We start from the raw sequence: 17,701 nt of genomic DNA on the forward strand, positions 1-17,701 counted from the left end.
TTTTCTCTTGTAGCGTTTGTATAGGTCTTCATGTTGAGCCTGTTAGTTAGCTTTTGCTACACCATGTTTATTCCCACCTTGGAGAGCCAGTGCAATGCTGCCCAGCTAGAGAAATGGCTTTCTCTTGCCTGAGAGTGGCAGATAACAGGCACCTACACCCAGACCTGAGATGGATCACAGTTAATTAATGAGTAACCTGTGTGGAGTTGCATGGTGATGGTGCTCATGATCAAGAGAAGGTTCAGATACGTTTCATGTAACTCTGTTTCTAATCAGAAAATGTCCTTCTAGCTGTGTAATATCTATTATAACATTCTGCAAGGGAGTCAACATAGTATTTATTGATATCTGGTTGTTAAACAGATCAGGTAGGAGTTCAAAACTATTCCAGTTCTTATAGGACTGGGGACACAGGTTTCAAACTGATGTTTACTCCCTTGCAGAATGTTATATGAGGTGAATATAAGTTTGCATGCTGTATTATCTTTCCATTGCCCCTGCCATCTCTGCCATGTATTTAATGAGCTGGTGCTTTGGGGATGAAAGCTGAATTCTCCACTCAAGCAGTTTCAGTCCATTGAAGGATGCTTTGGGGACCAGAAAGTCTGACATGCAGGTGTTTAAGATGGTTGCTCACCTGTTTTGAGTTCAGGTAAGGAGGTGAAATTAAGACTCTAAAGAGACAAAATCCCTTCAAGAGACTTAAAAGGGAAAAACGGGGGGGGTGCTATATTCTGCATCACTTCCCACACCATGACTACAGCTGGGTATGAATTTTAATACCAGAGCAGAGTTATCACTCACTGCAACTCCATTTCTCCAAGATCATGTACCTTGTTCATCCTGTACCCCATGACAGTCTTTTGGCTGAGGTTCAGCTCATCAGCTGTACACTATTGAATGTTTCTGACATGAGTCACTATTCTTTGTTTCAGAATGAGGATCATTTTGCCTTTACAAAGTTAGGCATTTCTGTTTTGCTTTTTCTGTTCAGGACAGTACCAATAGTTGAATGATGTCAGCTTTTACTTTGGCCTGAATGTAGGGACATGTGGGAGTGTTTTCAAGCTAGAAGTAGTTGTATGTGAATGGTAAAAAGATTGGTTAATAGCTCAACTTGGCATGCACCTGTGTAATGTAATATGGTATGCTTATATATAGCGTTAGGGCTTTTTGAGGTCCTGTTCACCACAGTCAGAAAGAAAAGGAATTTTTGGCCAGCCAGGGACATTGAAGACCCTGAATATTCCTTGTTTGCTTTGTCCGTTCTCTTCTGCCTCCTTATCTTGATTTCTGTCCATCATCTCGTTGCTATTCTTCCCTTCACTGCTCTGCTCTTCTTTTGGCAAATAAAAACAAGTTGCTTTTGTTTGTGCATCGCTGGTAGTAAGGTGCTTTTTCACTCTTTTGTATGATGCTGGGACTTGGTTATAGTGCTGGGATCCAGTTCTGAAACATCAGCCTTCTGCCCTGCTCTCATTCATTCTAGTGAGAGTGAGTGTGGAGTGCTGATGATGAGCTGCACTGTAAGGGCACGCTGAAAGTGCCTTTGTACATGCCACGTTTTTTGCCCTTTCTTGCGCTGCAACTGTGTGACTGTTCGCACAGGCAGGTTTTCCAGATGCCTTAAAAGTCTTTCGGGTGCGTTAAACTAAAACTCCTTGGACATTGTTTAGTTTGGTTCACCAGGAATTAAATAATTGTGTCCATGAATTCATTGCGTGCAAACACACAGACACTCAAAGATGTGTAATGAGCCTCTTTGTCCACCAGATGGCACTGTGACTTTTTTTGCAGTTCACCCCTTTGAATTGCTTTCACTTTAAATTTCTTCCACTTTTTTTTTACTTGTCCAGTTTGCTAGCTGAGCAATGGGCATGGAGTGGGTGGGCCTCCCCCCCCCCCGGACTGAGCTTAATTTGTTCAAAAATCTAGTGTGTGCAAACAGAGCTATGACACTCCAAAGCTTAATTTGTTAGAAAACCTAGTGTGTGCAAACACTGATGCGATGCTCCAAAATAAACAAGTTTAAATTTTATAAGCGTATTAAATTTAATGTGGATTAAAACCTGTGGTGTGTACAGGCACCCAAAAGCTCTAAATACCAGGGATCTGACTCAGTATGGCTGCCTGTATTCCCATGAGCTCTCTCTGACTTCACTACTATTTGTTAAGGCAGGGGTGGGCAAAATGTGGCCCGCAGGCCAGATGCCACCCACCAGGCCGTTCTATCTGGCCCGCGGAACCCCTAAAAAATTTAGAAAATTAATATTATTTGCCCCTGGCTGCCTGTCATGTGGCCCTTAATGGCTTGCCAAGACTCAATAAGTGGCCCTCCACCCAAAATAATTGCCCACCCTTGTGTTAAGGGCATATCTGGGTCCAAGGAGTATTCCCATTGCAGGTACATTATAGCGGGGGAGAGAGCCTAGTTTTATCCTAAGTATCTATCTAAATTCTAGGCATTGCAACTGATGGATCAAAAGAGTGCTGTGCATCTGTTTATCCGGGTCGTTCCAGGTTTGGGGTATCAGCTGAACATATTTGGGCCAGTATATCTAGGTCCTTTAGAGCCTCAAAGAGAAAGTGAAATATTCCATGCTGTATAACTCGTGAACTAAAACTTTTTGTCGTGTTTGAATTCTGTATGTTAGGATGCAGTTCTATTCTTGCGTCTCACCCTTGCAGTAATACACCTATATTGCTTTCCCTCCAGACCCAGATGCCTCTCTATCACTTTCAGCTTAGTGAAATAATAGGCTTCATTTTGCGGAAGGATGTCTGTCCCAAACATTTACCTTTCACTGAAGGAGTGGTTGACTCGAGTGGAATGATAAAGTTCACAATCCTGCTGCTGGTGGATGCAAGATAAAGATAATTTCTGAAAGAAGAATGGTTCACTGGAAAAAGCTGCTTCCTTCCCAGTACCAGAAGTCATCCTAACTAGTAGCCTCATCATGATGGCTACACTTCCTGAACCTAAACTCAGTGATGGGACTGGATCCTCATGGCTCACAACTGTCACTCTTTTTAGCTTATATGTAGCTATATATAATTCTAACAATGTTGGTTCCTTTCCCATTAGCGTTGCACAGGATTTCAACATGACTGGGATTTGATCTTGGTCTGTAACGAAAGTCCATCAGCAGTAAAGAGAGATGCAGCTGTTTATTGCGTACCACTTCCAGGGGCATAGGTAAAAGAAAACTAAGACCTTGATCTCTCTTTCTCTCCTGTAGCATGTGCTTGGGCACTTCTGTTGGGCCTTTAAATCTCCACTTCGGCATGTTTATACCCACCATAAAGAACCAGGGCACTGTGGACCAACGAGAGAAATGGCTACCTCTCACCTGTGGACTGCAGATAATTGGCACCTACGCCCAGACCGAAATGGGGCATGGTTAGTTCCCTGTGGGGTCTGATCGGTAACCTCTGTTCTGTGACTCCAGTTAACGAATCAGTGATGCTCCATAAGTAAATCCAAAGGGTGCAAGACTAAAATAAATCTGTAACTTAAAAAACACAAACCTGTTAATGCCCACTGATGCTTTATCTGAAAGCAAGAGACTGCCTCTCTTACCATTTCAGTGATCATGAAGCACCTCCTGCCTACCTAATGATCTCCTAATTGTTGATTCTGTTTTAAGATAAGCCTGTTTTTTTCCCCTTAGGAACTTGATTTACATATTGAATATGGTACCAGTAGCTGCCAGTAACTGTATTTTTGCCTGAATTTAGGACACAGACATTGCAGAGTTCTTAGCTAGTGCAGTGATGGACTGCCCAAACAAGGAAGCAAAGCTTATTTAGAAACACTGTAGCTTGCAGGGAAGGGTTGTATGAAAGATCAAGTTGTTGGGGCACCTTGCCCCAAGCACCCTTTGTTTCCGAAGCATCTCCATTGCAACTTCGTTGTCAAAACACAAGACTTTATTCTGAATCAGGAGAATTCTTGTGGGCCGTCTCACACCACAGAGGACCTAGAACTGCATATGGTGCGCATCCCAGCAAGAAATGCTGCAGTAAATGAGCAATTGGTGACAGCACTGTCTATGTTGTTGGAGTTCAAACTTGGAAAATGTGATATTGTTTCCTGGATCAGGTAACAAACTCTGGTTGGGCCTCAGCTGTTTGGCAGCTGCTGCCAAACAAAAAAATGCAAAGAAAAGTTGCTTGACAGAATTCTTTGCATCTGCAAACTTTGGCTCCAGCTCTAAAGCAAACTACTAGCTGAAGAAAAGAAGGTATGAAATCAAGAAGACACAGTGGAAAGAATGGCTGCTGAACTCATTCCCTTTCTCCTACAGAAGTGATGGATTTTTTTTTTCTTTTCTTATACCTGCCATGGTTCATTTAACCTATCCTACTTCCATGCTTGGTGTAATGGCTGTGCTTGTAATTTTCACGGTACTCTGTGACTAACCAGAATATATTGATGAAGAAATCATGCAGAAACTAATACAGGTGGTAGTGTCTTACAGCAAGCGTGCCTTCCAAGTTGAATGATTCCTGATCAATAATATGTATAGCTGTTTGAAATTCTTGCTAAGGTTGTTGGGTAATTAATTATTCTAATGTCACACAAGCTGCATCAATAATTACTACACTCCACTTACCATGTTTTTGGGGTCTTTTTGTTTGTTTTTATTTTTGTTCTAAAGCTTGACTTTTAGCTGAAGTTGGGTGGTTTGTCTTGGAAAAAGACCCTTCAAGCTATAGGTTACTGGCTTCACTCTTACCCTAGATTGGTGGTAGTTACTCTTAAGTGACTGTTTTGTGAATTGGTTTCAGTCCATTTCATAATAAGCATTCTTTTAAGTCCTACTATATATGGGATGAGTTGTGAGTCTGGAACAAAAGCAAAACTCTCATTTCTCCCCTAAAGTAGGTCTCCTCCAGCATGGTGTTGAGGCAGTTGGAAGAGTGGTTGCAAACACTGTATTGCCATCACCCGTGCTGTACCTATTGGTGAATAGGAGATTCAGTATTTGATTGTCAAGTCGGAACCTTTCACCAGCACTTAATTCACTTAAAAAAAAAAAAACAAAAAACCTGTTTCTAATGGTAACTAATCATTAATTCTGGATTACTATAAGGCATAGGACTTTTGAAAATAGTGCTGTCAATGCATCTTTTAGATGGTTGTTTCCATATCAACCAAGTAAAGGAAGCACAGTATATAAAAGAGCATTCCAGTATACATTGAAGTACAATTAGATCTGCTAAAATGCTCTAGTGCCCTGTCAGCCATCCAGATTCACACCATTGTTCTTTCAGGGAACTATATGACGTAATAAATATTCTAACTGTACCAAAAACTGGTTTGTGAGAGGGTGCCTGCATTATCTGAGGCTGTAAAATTAGAGGTACCAAATGAAGACCCTTAAGGTCAATGCTTCTTTCTGCAACACCAACATCTTGTCTACTTTATTGCTTTGTGATAACCACTGTGCAGTATAGCCAGTCTTAAATATTTGAGATCTAATTCTGTTCTCTGGCTATTTTTAAGATCTGTTAGAATCTTATTTTAAGATACCCTTGCATGAAATTTCTCACAAGAAATCCCAAGTGGATGAATTGCTTTGTGAGAGCTCAATACATAGGTTGCCATAGCTAGGCATTATGAAGATCAAAGAAAAATAGCTCTCTGTAAGTAGACAGAGCTATCAAGACTAGTGTTAATGCATTTTAATTTGTTGGTATCCAAAGTCTTACAGCTTCCTGAACAGGTTCTTGTTAAGTTTTCTGGTCAATTAATACCTGACTGAAGTTGGCATGACCTAGATGAAGCAAAAGCCCATGTTGTTATAACATGGGGGATGGCTTTGTACTGGTGGTCCCTAAAATGATACACCTTGGCTTTCGTCTCAGAACTGTGGTTTATTCATGGTTTTGGCTGATTGCACATGCAGAGTACTGCTTGGTTTATTTAAAAGGTTCCTAAAGACTTAAATGAATAGTTGGGGGGATGGAGGAGGAGCTCTTCACTGGACCTCTGTGGAAAGAAACCTGCTACATCAATAAAATAAGATACTAGCCTAATCCTGGACTCAAAAATGGGATGTGTATGGCACTGAAGTGCTAGGCATAGTTTTTAGATCATCTAAGTGGAAGCATAACTCATGCTACTGAAACCAGAGGGTCTTCAGGTGGAAAGAGGTTTCGGTTTTTCCTGAAACCTCATTTGGGTAATGAAAACGTGTAATCCAGTGCCAAAATAGCCCCAGTCTGATTTCATCCAACTCAACTCCCAAGACATAAGCTGCTCTCTGTAAACTGTGGCTGAAACCAAAAAGGGGCATGTTGCAGTTGCAGCCCTGCTTATCATTAAAACAGAACATGCTACAGCATGTCTGGTTTTTCGAGTAAGCAGAGTCTTCTCATGCTAAGACTTGAGAAGTGCTTTTGGTGGGTTTCCTGAAACACGCTTGCTAAATTCTTACACAAGACTTCCCCCCCCCCCTTTCACTGTACACTCTAAATCTCACACTTGCCTTCATCCCATAATGTTCCTTTCACGCCACCCCCCACCTCGGCATTTCTTCACAGCTTTATTCATCATGGACGGCCTGAGCCTCTGGATCTTCACCTGGGCATGTTCCTTCCTACCCTCCTCACCCAGGCAACCCAGGAACAACAGGATCGCTTCTTCATGCCGGCCTGGAACCTGGAGATCATAGGCACTTATGCACAGACCGAGATGGGCCATGGTACAGTACATTCCCTCCAATCTATTACCACGGGTGGCTTTCTGCATGGAGGATCTCTCTCCTCACAGAGAAAATAGTGTATGCTATTCAGAGTCTGTTCACATGCAGTCTTGACTGGGGGAATTTGTTTCTTCACAGTGAAATGTTAATGATTCAGATGTACACCTATAACACCACTCAGTGTTTGCCCTTCTGTTTAGGGGTTTATGGTGCCCTTCACTGTGGTATCTGGGTGTATTTGATTGCTCCTCTTCCATGGAGACCGATTAATGAAAATACCTTGTTTTATGTGGGTCTGGTGATTTCAGCACATGGCAGCTCATTTATTTGTAAACCTACCTAACTTTCCAGAATGGTTTACACCTTTCCCTTCTTGGCATTCAATTTGAAGGCAAGAGTACAGAGCTGTACAGTACTTAAAAGAGGTAGTAAAGGAATGAGTCAACTCTTCTTTCGCTTAGGATAGATTCCTAGATCAGAGAACGGGTGGGTAACTCACGTTCACCACCCACACTTCCATCAGTCCTTTTCTTATTTTTCTTTTTCTTCTGGTGTACTCTTTCAGTCAAAAGATTGAAAGGTCTTCTGTACCCATGCATTTCTCACTCAGAGTTGGCTTTTATATGGTCAGGGTTGCCTTATTGCTGCTTTCAGTCTTTGGAAAGGATGGCAGGTGCTCCACAAATCTCCGAGCTTTGGAAATACTGTGTGTGGAGTCACTGGCTCTGTAATAGTCAGCCAGCCTGAAACACCTGAGTAGGTCCTGGTGCTGGATGAGCACGACTGACTTGTTAGATTGATTGGATACCTGTGCATGGAAAAATAGCATTGATAGGAACAGCAGCCTTTAGCGTGAATGATGTACGAAATGAGGATTTTGTAATGTGACAGTGGAAGTAATTATGGAACTGTTAACTAGATGAAATGTCTCTATCCATCTAACAGCTGCCTGCCATGGTGTGCTCTCATGCTTTCACTTGGGGCTATGAATGATTTTGTTTGAAAGAAACAGCTCCCATCAGCTGGAATATACAGCTTCCCCTCCCCACCCCAGGGATAAAGTAATGAGAACAGTACTCAGTGTGTGATTTGTTTATTGGATGTGGCTTCGTTTTAGTCAGATTGCAGTGTCAGTAAAAACAGGTAAGGATATTGTGGAGTATTTGAAATTCTCATGTTCCTGCTGCTGCAAAAAAAGACAGGCAGTGTCAGGTTGGAGGTGCTTGGAACACTGAAATACTGGTATGTTTCTGGAGAATTAGATTCGCTTCCCATAGGAGGACCAGTCTGTGTACTTGCTGTGTTGTAACTATGTGGCACAGTGTCTCCTTTCACCACTTGGGTTATGTAACTTGCATCACTACTGGAGCTCAGTGATTTGCTATCTTGTTCTCTCCTTTTTTCTGTGCTGTGATTAATGTCTGTCAAAATAAATTTGCAAAATGCCTACAGGAACTCATCTCCGAGGCCTGGAGACCACTGCCACCTATGACCCAGCTACCCAGGAATTCATTCTCAACAGCCCCACTGTGACTTCCATTAAGTGGTGGCCTGGTGGACGTAAGTGAAAGTGCTCTGCATTTGAACTTGGGTACTAAATGGGGAACTGTTCTTTCTGGAGGTGGTGGTGATCCAAGACCCACATAACAAATGTTGCATCGCATCGATCTATATCACCTGTCAGCCAGCTAAGAGATGTATCAAAGTTCATCTACAGTCTTTGCTCATAGGTGAAGTGCCTACTTTCCTGACTTAGGCAGAACTCTCTTTTGCTTCAGTAGAAGTCCTGCCAAAGCAGCAACATTGTACATAGTTCCTGAGACTATCCTGCAGCATGCTCCACATGCAGCTACTAGTGACATTAATAACCAGAGATCCTGGTTTTCCCTGATAAAAAAAAATTAAATTAAATTAAAAAAAAATTGGAAATTCTTTAATTTAAAAACCCAAAATCTATGATTAAAATGACAGTCCCCCCCAGCCTACCCTTCACTTCTCCCACCCACAACCCTCCAGCTGTGCTCGTGCCCCTCACTCCCCACAGCCCCCTGGCGCTGCTGGTACCCCTCGCTCTCCCCACACAACCCCCCAGCCCTGCTCGTGCCCCTCACTCCCTCGACCAAAAGCTCCTGGTCCCCCAGCCCTGCCCAAGGGGGACCCCAGCTGCCAGGGCTTTAGGGCCAGGGACCTGGGTCCACAGCCCCTTGCCCCTGGCAGGAGGCGGAAGCTGCTGCAGCAGAGCAGAGCCCAGCTTCCCCCCTGCTTCCTGCCTGTTGTGGGCTTGGGCAAAGGAGACTGCCCCCTGCCACGTCATGCACTCCCCGGGGGCAGGGTGACCCGTGCTCCCCACATATGTGCATGGGGCAGGGGTTGTGTGCTGCCTGCTGTGGGTTTCTACCCTGCTGCCCTCCCCCAGGGCCTCCACAGCCTGGCGTGTGCGACCGGGCACTTCAGGGAACAGTGGAACTGTGCAGGAAGCTGCCTGCTGCTGTAAGTTCTGCACTGCCCTGGCAATGCGTCTCCTGCCTGCACGGCTGCAGTGGAGGTAACGGTGTGGGGCTGTGTGCGCAGAACACGGGCAGTGTAGAGCTCGTAGGTAAGCAGCTTCCTGCATGGCTGCACTGTTTCCTGCAGCACCTAGTCGCGCAGGCCAGGCTGCGGAGGCCTGAGGGAGGGCAGCAGGGTGGGGAGCACAAGCGCACAGCATGCACCCTGTGCATAGGTCTGGAGGGCACAGGTCCCCCTGTCCTCTGGGAGTGTGCGCAGTAGTGGGGAGCAGGCAGCGACCCCTGGATGAGCCACCTGCAGCCACATACCACTCCTTGCCGGGGCCTTGTGGCAGTGCATTGTGGCCCCGGGTCCTGGGCCCCAAGCCCCAGGCACTGCCCAACTCCTTCCCTCTCTCCCTCACTACAGGGGCCTCAATTCCCACCCCTCCACTTACCTGTGGGAGCTGCTCTCCAGATTGCCTGGGGCTATGTGTATGTACATGCACATGGCGCTGCCTGCCTAACCACCCTCTTCCTGCTCCCCCAGCCCCCTTCAGGCTAGAACTCTGCCAGGCTGCAGAGAGCTCATTACAAAACTGCAAAATCCACAGGTATCTTGGGTAAAATGAGAAATCTGCGTTTGCCTCTGGTAAGAGGTAAAATCCGTGGTTTACTGTTTTTCCATTGGAAATGGAAGACCCAGATCCCTGTTAATGACCTATTTGTAAACCAGTTCTAAGATCAAACCCTTAATTAGCACTGCAGATAGGTTTCTCTTAATGCATGGGAGAATAAATGTCATCTTAGATGCTGCTGTATGGGAAAGGGAGTTTCTGTATATTGAAATGTTTTTTCTCTTTTGCCTCCCACTCCTCTTGCAGTCGGAAAGACCTCAAACCATGCCATAGTCCTGGCTCAGCTCTACACTCAGGGGCAATGCAAAGGGTTACATGCCTTCATTGTACCCATTCGGCAATTGGGCACCCATGAACCCTTGCCAGGTAAGAGTCTGGGTTGAGCGAGAGTGCAGGGAGGATAAGGATACAGTGAGTCATTTGCTGTCTGACCACGGAGCTGGGCAACTATTTCTAATGTATATAGCTTATGATCCAGGCTGAATTCAGATAGCAGTGCAATGAGGAGCTCCTAAATATGAATGGATAGGCCTTGTGTGGTCTTGGAAGCCGTTTGGTTCCTACCTTATGATTTGGTGACCCCAGAGTCCAGGCTAGCATGCAGTCTGATCTTGTTTCCGTAATCCCAGGTTGTACATACTGTGGAGACAGCTCCCTGCATCCTCGTTTTGGATGGAGCTACCCTAGTCCCTTTATTGTGGACTTGTATGTGGACTATAAAAATCCCAGTTGGTTTTCATCCTTGCCTTTCCAGCCAAGGTCATGTGAAGTCTACTCCTGAGCTGCCATTCCCATCAGAATACCAGGAGCATCCAGAAATCTACAATGTCAGTTTACTGATGGGTTGGGCCTCATGGCTGTCTATTAATTCTGACTCCTTTCCTAATGGAAATTGTTTGGTTTGGGGCAGGTATTACTGTGGGTGACATCGGACCAAAGTTTGGTTATGATGAAATGGATAATGGCTACTTAAAAATGGATAACTTCCGTATCCCCCGGGAAAACATGCTCATGAAGTATGCCAAGGTAAGGGGGTTAATCAGCCAACTCTAACCACAGTGTCCCCGCTAACACTAGGAATCCTCTTATTTTTCATTCCCCATCTTTAAGGTCCTGTGTGACAGCTACCAACTTTGCTGTGTAGAACAAAATGTGTCTCCTTTAATTTAAGCATCTGCCTGATTCAACTCTTCTCCTTTGGCCAGTGTTGCTATTGAATAGTGCATGGAATAAATGATAGCAGCCTTTAGTTCTGGTACCTTTTAAAGCCCTACCAACCCTGTATGTTGAGGCCAGTAGTAAAAATGTTTTTTTGTCTTCCAAAGTTTTATCTAATGTTCATTAAAGATATCTTACTAGTAAATGGTAGTTGGTATCCTGTGCAATTTTTCTTGTTTTAAATAATCCCCTTCTGCTTGCATGCAATGGTTCTTAAGAATGGACTCCAGTATGTTTTCTCGCTAACATAGCTGCACTTTATCCCCCATTGCTCTATGAAATGCAGTCACATTGATCAATAGAGGTGGACCTGGCGGTTGTTTAGATACTGCACCATGTACGCATAATAAGCACCAAACGAACTTGTAGAGGGACTATAGAGATCAGGTGGAACTAGCCAAGTTAGAGTATGGCCAGTCATAGGAATTAGCAGCCCCACCTTTCAGGAGACATGCTGTGAGGTCTTGAGTGACTTTTATAAAGCTGAGCCATACCTCTAGGATGCTCCTGAGGGCTAATTAAGAGGAGAGCCACCCATCACATTGGCAACATTTGCTACAACACCCTGGTTTTCGTGACAAATTTCTGATATGAGTACTGACAAGACCATAGCTTGACTTGATGAGATTTGAGCCCATGCTGCAATAGACTCAGAATAATTGCCAACATAATCAGTGATACCTTAAAACTGTAAGCGTCTTTTCTCGGGTTCACCATAAACGAATAAATAAAAATGCCAAAATATGTAGACCTGTAGAAATGAGTTTGACTATATTTACAAGTACATCTGGGCTTAGTTCTCCCCCTCTCCCTCCTTATTAAAATCTGAAAGGCATGTGAAATGAATGTTGCTCTCTCCAGCTTTCGTCTTTTCAGAAAACTTTTGAAATTGGGTCGAGGGAAGCATGCAGTCTATGATACTGCATGCTCTTTACAAGATTCTTGAAGTTGGACTCCCAGTTGGTAGCTAAATTGACATGTCTTCTGTTCTGCACCAAACTAGCAGTACTGAAAGTTTTACAAGGGAGGAATTGTCTTGGATCAACACGGTATTTTTTTTCTAGGTTGAACCGGATGGTACGTATGTGAAACCCCTCAATGACAAGCTGACTTACGGGACCATGGTATTCATCAGATCCATCATCGTGGGTGACTCTGCTCGCTCCCTGTCCAGGGCTTGCACCATTGCTATTCGTTACAGTGCAGTGAGGCACCAGTCTGAGCTGAAGCCAGGGTGAGTGTAAGGACTTTAGTGAAAGTTGGGGACCTTCTGAATTATGAGACTGAAGCAGACCCACACACATGTACCTAGCTCCTACACGCTTCCAGCTGCCAGACACTTCTGCTGGACACCTTGATTAATGCACAGACCCACCTCTCTTCTCAGTAGAAAACCCGTTTCCTCCCAGTATGCTTGGGTTCCAAACTCATTCTGTTTTCAGTCGTGTCTTTACTTTCACAGTAATACGTGCAGGTATTCCCACTAGAAGCAGCAGTTCTACTGGACTCCTAACAAACCTCTTATGAGAATTGACAATTGTGGCAATTAAACTCTTCTCTCTTTTGCCACAGGGAGCCAGAGCCCCAGATCTTGGATTATCAGACTCAACAGTATAAACTCTTTCCTCTCCTGGCAACTGCATATGCCTTTCATTTTGTTGGAGCTTACATGAAAGAAACCTATCTTCGCATTACAGGAGACATCAGTGAGGGAGACCTGAGCCAGCTGCCAGAGGTACTCATCCTGCTTGAAAATCATTGCATTGTTTAACACTGTTTATAAAGTTTATCGTGGTCTGTGATCTTGTAGACCAGGCCTTCTAGCACAAGCAGTAAAGGCTTATTCTTTTTTAGGGTCCTTTTCAGTCCAGGGTGATGACTTATCTGGAGACACCATTACAGTTCCATCTGTATATTGCCCTGTACTTGAAAAAAATGAACAGAATTATTCCCATTTTACAGTGAGAAAGCCAGCACTCAGAAGTCAAGTGACTCATCCAGAATGTTAGTCATGAAAGAGCCTTGACTTCAGTTCCCTTGCCGCAGTGCCTGTACCATGTTTCCAGTTAACTAGCATTGGACAGCACCTTTAATTAGGAAGGAGTTGGGCGGTACCTTTAATTAGGAAGGAATTGGGCGGTAAGATATAACAACTTCCAGGTCACTTTTAATGGTTCAGCTGGAAAAATACATTGTTTTTTCTTCCATTGTGTATCAGAGTGCCTCTCCAATCTTTTCTAAATTAGTCTTCCTAACTAGGCAGAGCATTTGGGTACATACTGTAAAGAATCCTGTTGTGCATACAGAGAGGCATGAACTGGATGACTGAATTGGTACTTACCAGCACTAAGGTTTCAGGTATGATTGGGCTCAACAAAAATTATCTCACAAAGTAAACAATAATTGAATAACCAATTGCCATTTTTGGGATCAGTAAAGAATTTAACCCCTGGTCAGATTGGCAGGGACTCTGGGGGTTTGGGCTTTCCTCTGGAGTAGAGAGTATGGTGCTCTTCCTTGGAACGCAAGTCTATTTTGTCACTGCAAGGACAGGAAGTACTTTTTTAGTCATTGATAGTGCGCTTGTTCCACTAATTGACCTGTAACAAGTTAAAAAGTGCTTTTGATTATTTTGGGCATTATGCTTGGTAGTTGTGTGAGTTGTAGCTTCTCCAAAGCTCTGGAGAACAGAGTAGACAAATTACTTGTCTAGGATGGTTTAGATAGGGATGATCCTGGACTCTAGGGGCACTTTTACACTTGCTTCAGGGTGTGCTTCCGTGTCTCCTGTGTCACTGTCCCTGCGCTTAAAAATGGCAGCAGAGGACGCTTGAACTAAAGCTTGTTCAAGCATTTCAATTGCCGTGCTCCAGCAGGCTCGACTAATCAAGTCTGCTCCAACCTGCTGGAATTCCAGCACATCAGAGCAGCCTTGGTGCTCGTGTATAAGCGCCAGGGTCCTGAGGTCCCTTCCAGCTCTGTGGTTTTCAGTGTTTGTTTTCCTTTGCTGATGCATAGCAGGTAGATGGTGTAAAGTACACAATATTTATTCCACAAGCTTCAGCTGAAGGCAAGTATGTTTGTGAGGTAATAAAGGAAATACAAATGAAGAATGGGATCCTGGGAAACCACTTGTTAATACAGTAGATGCGACCGGCAGCTACTAACTTATTCTGCTTCTCTCTGTCAGCTCCATGCACTGACTGCGGGGCTGAAGGCGTTCACTTCATGGATAGCCAATGCTGGCATTGAGGAATGTCGAATGGCATGTGGTGGGCATGGCTACTCTCGTTGCAGCGGCCTTCCTGATATCTATGTCACTTTCACTCCATCCTGTACCTACGAAGGAGAAAACACTGTCATGATGCTGCAGACAGCTAGGTGAATTGACTTCCTTCGAGATCTCTCCACCTTGTCGTTAGTAGTCTGTGTGTCCTGGAGATAGGGTTAGATGGGTGCACAGACCTTATCCCTCCCCTCCACCCCATCACCAGACCTGTAGTATTCTTTCTATTAGATCTCTATTTATGTGTCTTTGTGGCTTCTGTTAGAAGAGCAAGTGTGTGCGACTCCTGCTTGCATGTTTGTTAGCAGCCCTGTAGATTGTATCCTGAAATGAATGTCTCTTCTCTCTCTCTCCAAATAAATCATGCAATGTAGTTACTTCTTTCTTCAATGCTTTCAGGTTCCTGGTCAAATGTTATGCTCAGGTTAGTTCGGGCCAGTTGGTTAGTGGAATGGTATCCTACCTTAATGACCTCTCAGGGCAACGCATCCAACCACAGCAAGTGGCTGCTAGACCCACAACCGTGCACATCAATGATCCAGCCAGCCTGGTAGAAGCATATAAAGTGCGGGCATCCAGGTGAGTTCACGTTCAATGTACTGGATTATGCCCTTGCAAAATTATCTTGAATGCATGTGTCAGGGGATACATGACAAAGCTATGCTGTTCTGTTGGTGCAGCAGTTCTCAATCTGTGATCTGCAGAGCTTTTCTGTCAGTCCATCATCTGCCTGTCTTTAAGAAACGTTGCTTCCTGCTAGTTCAGCCCATTTTTGGATTCTTAATGTTTCAGTCAACACAACCAAAGTGTGCTAGGATGGGACAGGACAAGGAGCAAGGCTTTTAAATTGCAGCAGTGGAAATGTAAGTTAGATATTAAGATGAACCTTTTCATTGTGAGGGTAGCTTAAGTAATGGAACAGGCTACCTAGAGAGGTTGTGGCATCTCACTCATTGGAAGTTTTTAAGAGCAGTTAAACACGTGTCTAGGATAATGTAGATGGGAATGATTCTGATCTGAGCAGGGGGCTGGACTAGATGACCTCCTGAAGACCCTTTCAGCCTTACTTTTCTGTAGATTCTGTTATTCTAAGTACCCCTTGATGTCTTTGGCAGGAGCTCTGAGTTCTTTCAGTTGAAATCTAAACCATATTAAAATTTACTAACACTAAAATTAATATTAGGACTGAATATCCCCAGTAAGCTGTATAAGTCCAGTAACTAAGGAGGTGCAAAAAATCATGGGTGATACATGACTGTATCTATGCAAACAGTTGCACACATTCTTTTTTCCTTACTTTTGTGTCATTGCACCTTTCCTACAGCAGGATGGGTGCGAGTTCTGGAGCTGCATTCATTTAAGGGAAGAGATTGAGTAATTCCAGGCTTCTGTGAATTTAACCTTCCGTAGCACAAAGGATGTGGTGCCTTGATGCAGACAGCTTCTCTTTCTTGTCCTTTGTGGAACAGGCTTGTAGAAGCTGCAGCAAAGAACTTGCAAGGGGAGCTGAACCGTAGGGAGAGCAAGGAAGATGCCTGGAACCGAACCTCTGTTGATCTGGTGCGAGCTTCAGAGGTCAGTGAAATGCCCAAATAAGCATGTTGTGGGAGCATCCAAACAACCATCAACTGTTTCCAACCCTGAATCCCTCTTTTCAGGCACACTGTCACTATGTGGTGGTGAAGCTCTTCACAGCAAAGCTCTCAGAGATAAGTGATGCAGCTGTTCGTGCCATCATGACTAGTCTGTGTCTCCTGTATGCTCTCCATGGAATCAGTAAGCACACGGGGGACTTCCTGCAGGTCAGTGTCTCACTCCACCCTTTTAGATGACAAGAGAGAATTCGCATGCCCTGTAGATGCGAAAGAAAGGTGCTCAAGCTTGTGATCTCCAGTGCTAAATCCTAGAAGTCATGTAGCAGAACTGTTCTGGTGGAAGGTCTGATGGAGGTAGCTTGGCCTTGGCGTATGCCAGAAACATGGGTGGCTGTTAAGTAGAAGACGCATCTGTTCAGGCCTATCTTGTTTTTCAGATCAGTGACAAAGAAAGGGTGTGTACTATCAGGGCAACAGCAGCAGAGATGCATGTGTCATCATGACCCTGGCTAATGAGGGCAATCCCCATTTTACAAATAAACACCAAGTGGTCTTCAAACCTTTTGCCTTCTACATGCCTCTTGGTAAGAGTTTCCAAGTGAACTGCCCTAAGCCTTTACCGTATCTTTCAGCCCCAACAGTGCTGAAGAATACACCACACATCTTTTTCCCAAAGGTTAGCCTTCTGAAATTGGGGCACACGTCTTAAGTAGGGAAGCTGATGATCTGCCCAGCGTAGAAGCATTTAGACACTGTGAGATAGCTGCAGCTGCTCTGCCTTTTTTTCTTCCTTCCAGAAGCTGCATGGAGGGGGGGGAGGGGCAGATCAAAGTGGGGAGGGTGGGTAATGGTGCAATCGCACTCTTCCTGCTCCACCCAAAGTGAAAAACCAATTGCCCAGCAGCATCAATGGCATTTCTATTCAGGCAGTGTTAAAGGGAATTAGTTGACTTCCAGGCTCCTTATCATCTCTTTGCTTCCTGCTAATTACTCTTCACAGGTGTTAATGACCCTCTCTCCTTTTCAGTGTTTTTTATGTTCCATTGATCAAGCTATCCTTTCTCTGCCAGTTTTGCCCTCTGTTAGTTATGCTGGCTCTTTCCTATTTCACTACGCTGCAGACTTTCTTTTTTAGCACTTTTCAAAGCCACAGATCTGCCCATGGACATCCAGTCCTTTAATAGCAGTTGCAGTTTCAGAGTTTTCCTAAGCAGCCAAGAACTGCCGACAGTAGCTGTGAAAGGGTTAAAACTAGCTTTTTCCTAGGGAAGGGAAGGTGAGCAGGCTGAAGATTCATAGACATTAGGGCTGCAAGGGACCTCTGAAGAACATGGAGTCCAGCCCCCCGCCTGAAGGCAGGAAGTCAGCTGGGGTCATAGGATCCCAACAAGATAAGCATCCAATTTTTTCTTGAAGGTGTTCAATGTAGGTGTTTGAACACCTCCGATGGCAGGCTGTTCCAGACCTTGGGGGCTCGGACGGTAAAGAAATTCTTCCTTATGTCCAGCCTGAAATGGTCTTGTAGTAGTTTGTAACCGTTCAACCTTGTCATCCGTTAGGGCGCTCTGGTGAGCAAACATTCCCCCAGATACTGGTGGTCACCCCTGATAAACTTATAGGTGGCCATCAGATCACCCCTGAGCCTGCGCTTTTCCAGGCTAAAGAGCCCCATGGCTCTCAGCCTGTCGTCGTAAGGTCTGTTTTCCTGACCTCTGATCATGAGCATGGCTCTTCTCTGGACTCTCTCAAGCTTCTCCACATCCTTTTT

At 44.5% G+C, this 17,701-nt stretch overlaps 1 protein-coding gene across 3 annotated transcripts in view; it reads left to right on the top strand.

Moving 5' to 3' along the window:
- Positions 1–17,701, top strand: part of ACOX1 (acyl-CoA oxidase 1) — a 51,799-nt gene that overhangs the window by 18,121 nt on the left and 15,977 nt on the right. The window contains exons 1-11 of one of the 3 annotated variants that reach the window (XM_019503179.1): positions 4,166–4,244; positions 6,550–6,710; positions 8,163–8,270; positions 10,081–10,200; positions 10,745–10,860; positions 12,117–12,286; positions 12,625–12,787; positions 14,243–14,433; positions 14,738–14,917; positions 15,808–15,913; positions 15,997–16,140. In XM_019503179.1, the coding sequence (XP_019358724.1) occupies positions 6,596–6,710; positions 8,163–8,270; positions 10,081–10,200; positions 10,745–10,860; positions 12,117–12,286; positions 12,625–12,787; positions 14,243–14,433; positions 14,738–14,917; positions 15,808–15,913; positions 15,997–16,140 (1,413 nt within the window). In that variant the 5' untranslated portion in view covers positions 4,166–4,244; positions 6,550–6,595. Of the gene's footprint in view, positions 1–3,239; positions 3,401–4,165; positions 4,245–6,549; positions 6,711–8,162; positions 8,271–10,080; positions 10,201–10,744; positions 10,861–12,116; positions 12,287–12,624; positions 12,788–14,242; positions 14,434–14,737; positions 14,918–15,807; positions 15,914–15,996; positions 16,141–17,701 lie in introns of those variants that run through there. The other 2 variants (XM_019503172.1, XM_019503165.1) reach the window with 2 other exon arrangements.

Source organism: Gavialis gangeticus, unplaced genomic scaffold, assembly GCF_001723915.1.
Source record: "Gavialis gangeticus isolate Ggan-Ray unplaced genomic scaffold, GavGan_comp1, whole genome shotgun sequence".
In the NCBI taxonomy this organism is placed as follows: Eukaryota; Metazoa; Chordata; order Crocodylia; family Gavialidae; genus Gavialis; species Gavialis gangeticus.